Consider the following 14,451-nt stretch of genomic DNA (forward strand, 5'->3'; position numbering starts at 1 on the left):
ATGTACAGAAAACGCCAATGGAAAGTTTATAAACCAAATGAAAAAGACCAAATAAAAGCCAAGTGCTCTTTTGTGGGCAGTTTTCCCGCCAGAAGTTGTCATCAAAAACCTGTCATGGTCGAAACCCAATCTGGGACTGCATATCCCTGGCCTCCTCCATTGCCCTGGGAAGCGCCCAGGGCATTTCCACTATCAGGACAGCATCACACCTTAGGGACTCCCCCTAGTCGGATCCTGGGGCTCCACACACCAGCCAACCCTAGTCACCTTTTGATATGAACAGAACCGGAGAAACATCAAGCTCCTGATTTTGACTTAATAAGAAGTTTAAGGTCAGGACTAGCCTTCATACCAGTGCTGACTCAGGACATCAGGGCTCCTCTTGAAGCCAAGGAACAAATTTGAATCCCTGTTCTCCTCACTCGACCTTCACCCTTTGAAGGTGCAGATGGTATTAATGGGTTTTTGGCTAGACATCACTAACCACCCAACGATGCCTATCGTCCCCACAATGGCCTCTGCTCTGTTAGAGGTGAGCTGGAACTGCACAGACGCAGGACATTGCATCAGGAGAAAGACGCTCTGGGAACTATTTGCTCTGTGATCCTGAGGTCAGCACCCTCCCAGGGCCGACCCTCCCTGCTGCATGTGGCTAGGGATTCTCAACCTGGGCTGCATGTGGGTAGCTCCCTAAACAGCTCGATGTCCCAGCTTCAGCCTGGACCGATTAAACCAGAATCTTTGGGGAAGGGCCCCACCCCCCATCAGCTTAGTTAAGCTAACCAGAAACTCTCACACGCGGCCAAGGTTGAGGACCACCGGTCTAGTCTAGGAGATTGCCCCAGGCTCTGCAGAAGTCACAATGCCAGTAGTGATGCCTGGAAAACTCTTTTTATCCTGGGTCATACTCACCTTTCTACACCTGGGAAAAAATCACATCAGTGCAGGGGAGGAGGCACCTCCCAGCACCTCACCTTTTTCATCTTTGACCTCTCCCACCTCTCTTCTCCATGAGAGAAGGAGAGGGCAACCCCTCCCCACCACCTTGCCAGATGACTTCAGTGACTAGTAATTGATGGTGCATGCCCATCCCACATCCACCAAAGACCCATCCCACACCCACCACACACCCATCCCACACACATCCCATCCCACATACACCCATCCCATACCCACCACACACACATCCCATACCCACCACACCCCCATCCCATACCCACACCCCCATCCCATACCCACCACACACACATCCCACACACACACATCCCATATCCATCCCACACCCACCCCACACACAATCCCACACCCACCACACACCCATCCCACACACACACATCCCATACCTACCACTCACACACATCCCATACCCACCACACCCCATCCCATACCCATCCCACACACATCCCATCCCACATAGACCCATCCCATACCCACCTCACACCCATCCCATACCCACCACACCCCCATCCCATACCCACCACACACACATCCCATATCCGTCCCACACCCACCCCCCACACACACATCCCACACCCACCGCACACCCATCCCACACACAATCCCATACCCACCACACACCCATCCCACACACATACACACCATACCTACCACACACACACATCCCATACCCACCACACACCCATCCCATACCCACCACACACCCATCCCATACCCACCTCACACCCATCCCATACCCACCACACCCCCATCCCATACCCACCACACACACATCCCATATCCGTCCCACACCCACCCCCAACACACACATCCCACACCCACCGCACACCCATCCCACACACAATCCCATACCCACCACACACCCATCCCACACACACACACACCATACTTAACACACACACCCATCCCATACCCACCACACACCCATCCCACACACACCCATCCCACACCCACAACACACCCATCCCACAACCATCCCACACCCACCACACACCCATCCCACACCCATCCCACACCCATCCCACACCCATCCCACACCACCACACACCCATCCCATACCCACCACACACCCATCCCATACCCACCACACACCCATCCCATACCCACCACACACCCATCCCACACACACATCCCATACCCATTCTAACCTCTCTGGAGGTGAGCCCCAAAGGGTGCTTCGTGTACGGTGAACTAGTTGGTTAATCTAAGGTCTCCAAAATAAAAATCAGTATTTATCAAATACCTATCTTTAGCAAATGGCTCCAAGAAGCTCAAAGAATTGACAGATTTTTCTAGTCCTCAAATATTCTTTCAAAGAAAAGTGTTATTTCTAGCCTACTGATAACAAATCATTTTTATACAGTAACATGCTTTTCTACACATTACAATAAATCTACTAATTACTACAATGTAAGTTCTTCCTAGTCTGTGTCCATGAACAGATAATTTACTTCTGTAAGTGACACTACTCAGTTTATCTACCTGAGCTGTATTAATGCATTACAAATGCCCCACCATCTGGTTTAGTAAACTCATTTCTCCCATAGTATACATTTATTTTATCCCTACAATAATCACATCATCTAGACGACAAGCTGAATAAATATGCTACAGTATTTGACAAAACAGAAAATTGGCACAAAGAGAAATTAAATTCTATGAATTGCAAAGTCTAGGACTACACAATCAATTAGTTTTCAGGCCGGGCGTGGTGGCTCAGGCCTATAATCCCAGCACTTTGGGAGGCTGAGGTGGGTGGATCACTTGAGGCCAGGAGTTCAAGACTAACCTAGCCAACATGGTGAAACCCCATCTCTACAAAAAATATAAAAATTAGCCAGGCTACCAGCTACTCAGGAGGCTAAAGCATGAGAATCACTTGAACCTGGGAGGTGGAGGTTGCAGTGAGCTGAAATTGCACCACTGCACTCCAGCCTGGGTGACAGAGTGAGACTATCTCACAGTTTTCCTAAATTCCTTAATATTTCCTAAATCTCCTAAATATTAAGGAATACTTAATATTTTAATTAAGGAAAACCCTAGTGCTAGCATCTACTATCTATAAAAGAATACTTAAGATAGAAATGCTCTAGCTAAGTTAAAAATATAGCAGGGCTTGGTGACTCAAGCCTGTAATCCCAGCTACTTGGGAGGCTGAGGTGGGAGAATCACTTGAGCCCAGGAGTTTGAGGCTGCAATGAGTTATGATTGAGCCACTGTACTCCAGCCTGGGTGACAAAATGAGAACCCCCATCTCTAAAAATAAAAAAGAAAAATACAAATTCGACTTTTGAAAAGTATTAAAAATGAGAAAAACACTACTATACCACCTAGATCAGTTTATCGCCTGTGGCCTCAGTACCCAACACACACACATACACGCACATGCACCACACCACCACCTGCTCTGTTACCTTAGGAAACCACTGTCTGAAGCTCCGCAAGGTCACAGTGCAGGGGAAGGTGACCCTAGAGAGAATAATGCTCAGACACCATGGGGTCCAGTCTGGACACAGCATGGTGTGTGCCAAGGTGAGGCTCTCCACCCAACTCTCCTGGAGTCACACTCCTTCTCAGCACAAGTTAAACAAAGGCTCTGAGGCTCTCCTAGTCTGCCGACGCCTACCCACCACCTGGTGCTAGCGGGCACCCCGCTTGGTCATCTCATCCACATCCTCCTCCAACCGCATGAGGCTTCATAGCAGAGGCAGCCGAGGAGGCAAGGCCCATGGTCACAAAGCTCCAGCACCCCCGGAGTCCCCACCAGGGAACCTCAGCCCTGCCCCAGGATCTCTCAGTGGTTGTGTGGGGTACTTTTCTTCAACAGAAGGCTCCCTGGCTCAAAGACGAGGCCTGCGGTTTGAGACGACAATGAAACCGCCTCTGCAAAAATTCTAACAGTGAGAAAATGATGACAGTGAAAGAGATCTGACCTAACCGACTCCATCTTGCTTCTACCCTCCAAGCTGTCCTTTTCATTCCTGGGCATGGGCTGAACTAACTTCGGGAGGAACTTAGTTTATAGTTTAACTTTGAAACAAAAATGGTAATAGCCCTTTCCCAAAACAAACCCCCTTCTTGCCTGGGGACTATACTACCTTTGTAAGGCTAACAAATTAGCTACAAGATTAGAAATTATGGTTTAGGGGTCACACAGGCCGGAGGCTACAAGATTCTGAACCTCCCAAAACTGCTCCTGGGGATAAGATCACTGTTGTAAAAACTAAGATCAGTGCTTGGAATATTTTGCAGACCCAGTGTTCTGATGCACCAGCTAGTGCCACCCAGACCGGCAATCTGGCTCAACCAGTTCTGGGATCCCACCCAGGAACCGAAAACAGCAAAAAACCCACTTCAATCTCCTATGATTCCATCTCCGACCCAACCAATCAGCATTCCCCACTTCCTGAACCCCTACCCACCAAATTATCCTTAAAAATCCCAATCTCCAAATTTTCAGAGAGGCTGATTTGAGTAACAATAAAACTCTGGTCTCCTGTATAGCCAGCACTATGTGAATTAAACTCTTTGTCTATTGCAATTCCCCTGTCTTGATAAATCAGCTGTTTGGGCAGCAGGCAAGGAGAACCCACTGGGGAGTCCCAACAAACAGGCCCTGACAGCATAACCAGGACAGTTTCATCGGGCAAGAATTTGATAAAAAATATGCAATGGGCCAGGCGCGGTGGCTCACGCCTGTAATCCCAACATTTTGAGAGGCTGAGGCAGGCGGATCACCTGAGGTCAGGAGTTCAAGACCAGCCTGACCAGCCTGTATTTACTAAAAATACAAAATTAGCTGGGCGTGGTGGCACGTGTCTGTAATCCCAACTACCTGGGAGGCTGAGGCAGGAGAATCACTTGAATCTGGGAGACGGAGGCTGCAGTGAGCCAAGATCACGCCGTTGCACTCCAGCCTGGGCAACAAGAGCGAAACTCTGTCTCAAACAAACAAACAACAACAACAACAACAAAAAATATATATATACACACACACACACATATATGCAATGCATTCCAAATAAAGTATATAGTTCCTTGGAAAGTGAAACTGGCACCTCCTTTATTAAAATCAAAATGCAAACAAAAGCCATGGAAAACATACCCAGTGTACAAATACACAGTAACAAACAGTGGCAGCTCCCGCTGCTGAAGCTCCTCCCACGGGAAGGCCTTGTGCTGGGCAGCGTTCATAAACACGGTTTCTAGACCTCACAACCACCCCATGAGAAAGAGAACACTGTCCTCATTACACAGCTGAGACAATTCGGGCACAGATCTTACACAAGATCCCCCACAGCTCGGAAGCAGGGTTTAAGGATCATAGGTCATTCTCTGGACTGCAAAGCGCTCATGAGCTGCAAGCTTCACAGGATGCCTGACTCCAGAGGCACCTAAGTGGCAAGGCTCATCCTGTCATCACACTAGAATGCCAGGAGTAAAATGTGATACCACTTCCCATTCCCTACAGGTGAACTCACCTTCCTGTATTTTACAAGAACTGATGGAAGCAATGATGAGTATCAGGAAACTGACTATTCTAGAAGCCAGACCAAATCGTTTTGGTGTATGCAGATTTCAATTAATATCGCATTTCCTTTACCTGAAAATCTTTCAGCTTTTAGAGGCCTCGAAGGGGAAATTCCTGGAATGGAGGTGCTAAGGTCATAGACAAGGTTGATTTGTCACAAATAGGAACACACGTATCCTGCCCACCGGGGGGAAAAAATGTCACTGAGTGTTCTTTTCGCCCTAGGTGGGGCAGCAAGGGCAAGAGGGAACGTGAGCAATCAAGATACAATCTGTGAGCCAAATCCTACATCTCACAGAAACCCTGCAAGCTCCAGGCCAACACACTTCAGTAGGGGCCAGAAAACAAATGCCTTAGGCTTTGGGGACTAAATTGTCTCTGTTGCATATTCTTCTTCTATCTTTTTTTTTTTCTCTTCCAAGAGAAGGGATCTCTCCCTGTCACCCAGACAGGAGTGCAGTGGCACAATCATGGCTCATTGCAGCCTCAAACTCCTGGGTTCAAGTGATCCTCTCACCTCAGCCTCCCAAGTAGCTGAGACTACAGATGTGTGCCACCATGCCTGGCTGATTGTTATTTTACTTTTTGTAGAGACAGGGTCTATGTTGCCCAGGATGGTCTCTAACTCCAGAGCTCAAATGATCCTCTCACCCTGACCTCCCAAAGTGCTGGGATTATAGGGATGAGCCACCACACCTGCCCTTCTCTCCATTTTTAAAAGCTCATGAGCTGATAAAAGCCGGCCTCCTAGTCCCCTGCAGGAGCCCAGTGTTCTGGGGTCCCGGGAGCTGCCCTGACCTCTCAGAACGATCTTCCAAGCATCACTCAACAGAACCAGAAACACATACCCTGCCAGCCACCACACTCCTCCGCCTGTCCTCCAGCTGTCCGGTTGCCACACTCCTCCGCCTGTCCTCCAGCTGCCCAGCCACACTCCTCCGCCTGTCCTCCAGTCGCCCAGTGAAAGGGAGGGGGAAGCAGGCCCTTGTGTGCCCCTGACACTGGCCGGAGCCCGCCCCTCCCGGCTCATCTCCTTACCTCCCCCAAACCCCTTGAAGCAGCCGCCTCCAAAGATGAGAAGGGGAGGCTTGGCAAGTAAGTCACTCACCCAGGGAGAGAGCCAGGATGGTGGCCTTCAGCTCCTTAAGTCCTCAGGCCAGCGTTCTTCAGCCTACACTGTGACCCCCTCAAGACCTACCTCTGAAGGAGCAGGCTACCTGTGCAGTGCCACCTCTCTAGACAGTGGCCCTCAGAGGGCTCCCATCACGCAGTCCTCCTGGGTGAGGCTGCTGGGATGGCTAAGGACACCTGTCTTCGTGGGGCCTCTCACAAACACACACACCTCATCTGGAGTGGGGCCTTCCCCCTGGATGGCGTTACCCTACGGCCACTGCAATGTCTGCTTTGAACAGCAGCGGGCTCATTCACAACAGCACAGTGCCCGGCACACGGGAGACCTCAACCCCATCAGCTGAATAAACAAGTGAGGCGAGTGCAGCTGAGGAGCTGAGGCCCCAGCCGCCAGCTGTGGCACGAGAGGCAGACAGACCTTCCAGACTAAGGACCGGGCCACGCACTGGCCAGGGTGCCGGCCTCACTGCCCACAGCAGGACAGGGGCCCCAGCTCCACCCAGGTGCATGCCAACAGCCCAGGAAGCAGCAAGCAGGTGGAGACGTGCACCCGTAAGTACAGAATGTGAGACAGAAGCAAGAGGTGGCAGCGATCTTTATAGTCTTCACCTGGGTTCATTTCTGCTGCCCCTCAGTGTAGTGTAGGGGCTGAGGGCTCAGCTCCTGGAGCCAGGCTGCCTGAATCGAATCCCCAGCTCTGATGAGGGATTCGATTTAAGTGACTGAGAAAGTCACTTAAACGCCCTGTGCCTCAGCTGCCTCTTCTATAGGTGGGGATAACAAGAGTACCCACAACACAGGGCTGTGGGATGAACCTGCTGAGGGGCTCAGGGCTCGGCTGCATGGCCCAACCACTTCCATGATGCCCCAGCTGCTCCGCTCGGGGTGCAGCTGGAGGTCAGAGTGGGCAGGGCCTACCTTGTAGACGTCACTTGTAGCTTCCACCCTGGTTTTCTGTCACCACAACAGACACCTGCTTTCCGGTGCCCATCAATGTCACTAATCCACAGGGATGTCAACAAATCCTCATCACTTTCAGAACTTCCTTCCCAAGAACCATGTTAAGCTTCAGGTTTTAGTGAAGGAAAGGGTATTGTCCATCGGCTAGGTCAATCACTGCTTTGGTGCTTGCTTTTTTTTTTTTTTTTTTTTTTGAGATGGAGTCTCGCTCTATTGACCAGGCTAGAGTACGGTGGCATGATCTCGGATCACTGAAACCTCCGCCTCCCAGGTTCAAGCAATTCTCCTGCCTCAGCTTCCCTGGTAGCTGGGGTTACAGGTGCCCACCACCACACGCAGCTAATTTCTGTATTTTTAGTAGAGATGGGGTTTCACCATGTTGGTCAAGCCGGTCTCAAACTCCGGACCTCAGGTGATCCTCCCGCCTTGGCCTCCCAAAGTGCTGGGATTACAGGCGTGAGCCACCGCGGCTTGGTGCCTATTTTTAATCCCTTCCTCAAGCAGTAGCTTACTGCACCTTCAACTGATCTTCTGCTCCAAGGGGAGTTTGTGAGCTCATCTTATTCATTCTCTGCCCAGTCTCTTGCCCCTTCTTTCTCCTTCCTCTATTCTGGTACACACATACACATTCACACACATGCATGCACACACCTGCCTACAAAACCATGCCTTGTGCTAAACCCTACCTCCTGGAGGGAGCTTCCAGAGCAGCCCACCTGCCGCCTGACCTCCTAGGTTCATCACTGTCACTGCCTCCTTCCCACACTCAGGCCCTGGTGTCCCTTCTTTCTTGCTCCTCGGTGAGGCCCAAACAGGTGAAAATTTCATCATTACTGAGAAAACCACAGAAAAGATAATACTTTGTTCTGCCCTCGCCACCTGTCACAATTTCTGGAAGGCATTCTAAGGAGACACAGGAGTCAGGGCTGGTCGGGAGGGGGACACAGAAAGGAAAGGGCGACAGCCAAGACTCACACACAGTCACTCCACAGACCTGACATCCACCTGTACACAGCAGAGCACCCGCTGTTTCCATCAAAGGCTCAGCCTGCTGCGCACTTTGTACACAATTTTCCATTTCCATTCGGCTCACTCCAGCTGTGCCGCCCTGAAGCACACACCTCTTCCATGGGTGGGTTCAGCCCGCTACAATACTAACATCCTCCAAGAGAGCAAATACTATAATGCAACTCTTTTTGTGATTCGGCTGCTTTTCTCCATTTTGCCATATTTATATAACAATATTAATGTTGCAATGGAAGTAGGAGTACATCTATTGGCACCATAATCTGTTGTCCCCTTCCTATATTAAAATGATTCTTGATGATGAACCATCCTTGGATGCCTGAAAAAAAGAATCAAATCCTTCATCTTCAGTGCTCTCACAGCATTTGAAAATAATGCTAGATTTTAAAACATCACAAGTCAGCAAAGCAAAGTGCTTAAGAGAGTAGGCTTTGGAGTCAGGCTGGCCCAGGGTTCTTCTCTCGACTTGAGCCTGGAAGAGGTGAGAATAATCTCTGCAAAGCTCCATTTAAAAACAAAAAAAAAAGGAAACTTACATTACCAGCACAGTAATGAGGGCTGCATCATTATTTCTCTCTTATGTTACCTCAGAACTTACTAGGTCCATAATGGCAACTTTTTACTGCTTTGTATTAAAATTACACATAGGAAAAATGGGAACATTACAAACGGCTGGAGGGAGCAAAATGACGTGGCCACTTCAGAAAGCCATTTGGCAATTTCTCAAAAGGTTAAGCATAAAACTACCGTATGTGGAAACCAGAAAGTCTCCAAGGGGAAACAAAAAACCTACCCTCTAACCCAGCAACTCCATTCCCAAGAGAACAGGACACACAAGTCCACGCAGAGACACACACAGATGTTCACAGCGACATGATTCACAGTAACCGCCAGTGCAAACGGCCTAAATGTCCACCAGCTGGAGAGTAAACAGACAACAAACAGGTGGCCCATCCAAACAACAGAATACGATTCTGCTGCAAAAGGAATGAACAACAGACACAAGCTGCGTCACGAGCCCCAAGAACGTCATGCTAAGCAAAAGCAGCCAGACACAAAGGAACACATACTGTGTGATCGACTTACATGAAATGTCCAGAAAAGGCAAATTTATAGAGCTACAGAGTAGATGCAGAATTGTCCAAGGCTAGGGTGGGAACAGAGATCACCTGTGAATGACGATGAGGAATCTTACTGGGGATGAAATGTTCTGCTCTGATTGATGCTAGCTGCACCATTCAGTAAAATTACTAAAACTCACTGCACTTTACACCTGAAATGAATTTTATGATATGTAAAATATGTATCAATGAAGCTGTTTCAAAGAAAAATTACACATTACATACCTTTAGACTTCTGTCTCTCACAAATGACTGTGAGATCCTTAAGGGCAAAGACTTCCTTCAGTTCATCTTGCCCCAGCATCTAGTAAAATGCCTGGCACAAGTGAGAGCTGAAATGCCCAGTGGATGAAGGACTTTTGAAAACAAAACCAAAAAAAGCTAAGTATTGTTCACAGTTTCATGATTTACCTAAACTTCACATTCCTGTCTACTCCTCCACCTAACTGATCCCCAAAACCAATGACCAGTGCAGGCCACAAAGCTGACAACGTGTCCATGAAGCTTGGTGGCAGGCCAAGTCTCACTCACACAGGCTTCTATAACAACTGTTTCAGTACTGAGTGGTTAAGCTAAATATTAAAAGCAAAAAAAAAAAAAAAAAAAAAAAAAGCCATTGCCCTTATACAAAGCTGGAATATAACAAAAGCCCACCAAGAGTTTTGCCTAGGCCTTTCCTGGGCCTTAAAGCATGACAAAATAACCAAAGAATTGTTAACAGGACCCATTTAGGATTAAATAAGTTTTACTGGGAGTCTGAAGAAGCTCCCCAGGCCTCCACAGACAAGGTTATTGGGCATCTGAAGGAACTCCCCAAACCTCTGTGATTTAGCAGGAGACAAAATAAGGGTAATCTACCCCAGCACCTGGACCCATTTAGATTAAGTATATCTACTGAGGCTCCAGAGGAAGGTCTTCAGGACTCAGACCTTAGTTATAGACTAAGAGAAGTTGCTCACTAATGTCTTTAGCTGCACACTTACATACAAGAATATATAGCTTAGAAGGCATATAAGCTCTGGAAAACTTTGCAATTTTGAGTTGGTCCGGGGATAATTTCCAGGCCTTCTCCCTGTAACCGGCTGCAGGAAATAAAAACTCTCCTCCTCCCCAGTTCATCTGCATCTCATTATTGGGCCACGAGAAATAGCAGCCTGACCCTCAGTTTGGTCTGGGAACAGCTTCAAGCTGATCAAAATCAGGACCCAACACTTTCAGCTGCATCCCGACCAACTATGAAGGGCAGTTTGTTCAGATGTTCAAAGGAAACAGTGTTTTCCTAATAGCAGTATTATGAAAACTTTTGAGGTTGTGAGCAAAGAGACCATGATGTCAGCATCAGAACCAGAAAGTGGGAGGGTTCAGGAAAATTATAACCTAATTTACAATAAACTTTTAAATTCTTTCAAGAGATATTTCTTATTTTTGACTTAGAAGCTGCCAATGTAATAAATGTACCAGATGCTGTCCCTACAGAATTAAATCATGTAATCCCCATCTCTTCAAAGATAAGGAAACCAGAACACAAAGGTGAGATGAACTGTAGGAAAGATTTGAACCAGTTTGTCTCAACAGCCTGTGCCCTCATCCATGACACTTTAACCTTTTACCATGAGGAAGTGTATTTTATCTACACATCTAAACAGCACGCACTGGTATTACTGAAGCCCGGGGGTTAGCAGGGTGTATCACATAAATTCCGGGAAATGTGGAATAGAGTGAGCAATACTTTTCCACTCACTACTCCATTACTGCTGCTACAATATTTAGTTGAGAAAATAAAATCGTGCATTTCAAAGCAATCTCTTCCTTGGCACAGATCAAAGGACACAGAACACAAGTGAGTCAAAGCTCGTTCCATCTCCACCCACTGTTCTCCAAGGGTCCACTAGGACTTTAACCATGGGCTGTTTATAACTCATTTCTTATCCCGACTTGAAGACAAAGGTTATTTACAAGACTGTGTTATTTTCTGGACATGGTAATCAGCTCTCATCATTTAATACTTTCTTGACATCACACTCCACCGACCCTAGCGCTGACTGGTATGTCAGCCATTTTAAAGCATTGTAAATGGGACTTAAATAAGCAACATTTTGGAAGGTGTGCAAACCTAAATAAATATTGCCGAGTAGGGACCATTCCAGCCAACTCTCTCGTCTGTTAAGGTAAAAAGGACTGACAAAAACAATACATTCATCCTATGCACAAAAAACAACAACAACAAAAAACGGCCAATTGGTTGGTTCTAACTTCCTCCCAGCCCTGCCTTTTACTGAGGGTAACCAGAACAGGGCCAGCCTCAAACTCCAGGGTCAACTCAAGTGACAACACAATAACCCCTCATACTCACAGAGCACTCTGTGTTTTTCAGGAAACCAGCATATAAATATAAATGGCTTCCTAGACCCAAGAAACAGTCTACAAGGTAGTTCATGCACTTCAGATAAAGAAACACACATTAAAAATCATACAGCTGAGCCTAATAAATGCTCGGGTTTCCCGGTTCCTAGGTTCCTTTCCATATTAGTCCCTTGTTCCTGGAGTGAAAGTGACGGGAAGCAAAGCAGCCCACAGCCCTAGAAAGGCTGATGGTGCAATCTACTTTCTATGCGTTTGTCTTTTACTCTACTTTTTCCATCTACACATCCAAGTACCAACGCTTACCCTGTATGTCCGTAAGAGGTCAGTTGAAATCTAGACCCCCTCATTTCCAAACAACACCAGAACACGCAGCCTGACAGGAACGGGTGTATTTGTGGAGACGATGGGACGGAGTACAAAGTCTCAGATCCACCACTTCCTGTAGCAGAAAACAGCAGCCAGCTAGCGTGGACCTGGAAGGCCCAAAGACTGAAGCCCCCGGGGGCTTACAGGTGCCAGCAAAGGCCAGGGGAGGGGAGAGAGGCCGCAGCTCCGCTCCGGCTGGGAGGAGACCAGTCATGCCATCCTCCAAAGTTTACAGCTTCGGGAAAATCCTCTCTATCCAAGTGCCCCCACAGAGTTGTTTTTTTCCCCAAAAAAAGAGAACTAAACACTTGAAGGGCAAACCAAATGAATAATTCAACCAATGTGCTCCCGCGGCTGGACCCGACAGGAAGTCTGCATACATTTACTTAACTGCGGCTCTCTCAGTACAACTCAACTTTGATTCGGCACTCAGATTTGAGAAACCTCGACCCTCCAGAAGCACCAAGCAAAAAAGGTCTCCAAGCACAAACACAGCTGCCCCAAATTCCCGGTCTGCCCAAACTGCACCTCTCAGAGTGGGGCCTCAGTCCTGCTCTCAGAACATTCTGGTGCGTAATAAAGGCACACACTACGAAAGGTCAAACAGCTGGTCTCCATCAACAGCAGCTGAGAAGCAGCAGGTGAGGCCAGGGTGGGCGCGGACCCGAAGACGCGGGTCTGATCGCTGCAGAGAGACAGAGAATACAGAGAGAGGGGAGGCAGCAACAGCAGACCCCGCACTGGGGCCCGGAAGCCCTCTACTCCCAAGAGGCCCCCAAGGATGGTGCTGAACTATGGTAGGACGCAGGACACCCCTCGACTGCGAGAGAGGAGCTGCCAGCCGCCCCGAGGGTGAAGCCTGCAGATGCGGTGCCGGTCATCAATGGCTTCTATTGAACGGATCACCGCCAGAAGCTGCCATCCACGACTCAGTATCCGGCAGACTCGGTCACCCACACGCATAAACCACATGCTATATAAAAGAAACTTGATTTTACTTCTGGGTCTTTTTTGATCCTAGGCTTCATAAGAACAGCACACAATGTAAATTGGCAAGTGTGAGTATCCTGGCTCTAATTTGGAGTCATGTTAGTGGACCTCAGGTTTAAAAATAGCTATGAAGAGGCTTCTAGTAAAAGCCATTAAATGAAAGGTGCATTTACGTTAGGCTGCTGTGGCCCACGCTGAAGTTAATAAAGGAAGAAGTGTGAGAAGAAAAGTCCATCTGCAATAAAACTAGGAACTACTCTCACCTGAACCCACAGATGACAAAGACTACCTGCCGGGCACAATGACCTCTGCCCCAGGCTGAGGCGACAACTGAGAACACAGCAGGACCTTAGGCCAGCACAGGGGCAGGAGGCTCTGAAACTGAGGTGGCAGGTACGTTCCCGTGGCCCAACTGCAGACACAGAAGCCCCCAGCAGGCCTGGCCCACGAGGGCATCTCCACTTCCCTAACCAGGAAGGTTTCCTGGAAGAGAGGCCAGCTTTGCACTGTGGGCCCCAGGCAACTGGGCCCTGACCCTGCATCTGGGAAGCAAGGGCCCTACTGGGAGTGGCGCAGCCCCCCTGGAGTATCTCATCCCGCCGGGTAGAGCAGGCAGAGGCACAGCCAGCCGGCAGAAGGCAGGGCAGGCCGGAGAGGAGAGGACAGAGCCGCCCGCCCCAGGAGGCAATGCTCCCCACCCTCCAAGCCGACCTGAGGCCAGGGTACATGGCAGGTCCCCTCCTAAGCCAAAGAATCCACACCGAGGCATGCGGAGACGCCTCTACAAGGAAAGACAGTGGTGAAAAAAGAAAACAAGCAAAAGGAAAATATTTCCGAATTCCCAAGGGAGAGGGGAAACATTTCAGAAAAATACTCTCAACTCTCAAAGAAATTACAGACAATTCGGAGCACCTTTTAAGTCTCCAAAAAGCATTAACACAGCTAGAGATGAAGGTAATAAAAATCATTATCAAAATAAACATCACATTAAAAGCAGCAAAAAGT

The 14,451-nt window shown here is 48.4% G+C and overlaps 1 protein-coding gene across 3 annotated transcripts in view; it reads right to left on the reverse strand.

Annotated features, from left to right (window-relative positions):
• Positions 1-14,451, reverse strand: part of STK24 (serine/threonine kinase 24) — a 127,447-nt gene that overhangs the window by 80,107 nt on the left and 32,889 nt on the right. The window contains exons 1-2 of one of the 3 annotated variants that reach the window (XM_009427149.5): positions 9,692-9,774; positions 8,574-8,924 (exon numbers count right to left, since the gene is read on the reverse strand). The exons of the other annotated variants lie outside the window; for them this stretch is intronic. Coding sequence (XP_009425424.2) covers positions 8,574-8,663 — 90 coding nt within the window. The 5' untranslated portion in view covers positions 8,664-8,924; positions 9,692-9,774. Of the gene's footprint in view, positions 1-8,573; positions 8,925-9,691; positions 9,775-14,451 lie in introns of those variants that run through there. 3 annotated transcript variants of the gene reach the window in all.

Source organism: Pan troglodytes, chromosome 14 (assembly GCF_028858775.2).
Source record: "Pan troglodytes isolate AG18354 chromosome 14, NHGRI_mPanTro3-v2.0_pri, whole genome shotgun sequence".
Classification (NCBI taxonomy): Eukaryota; Metazoa; Chordata; class Mammalia; order Primates; family Hominidae; genus Pan; species Pan troglodytes.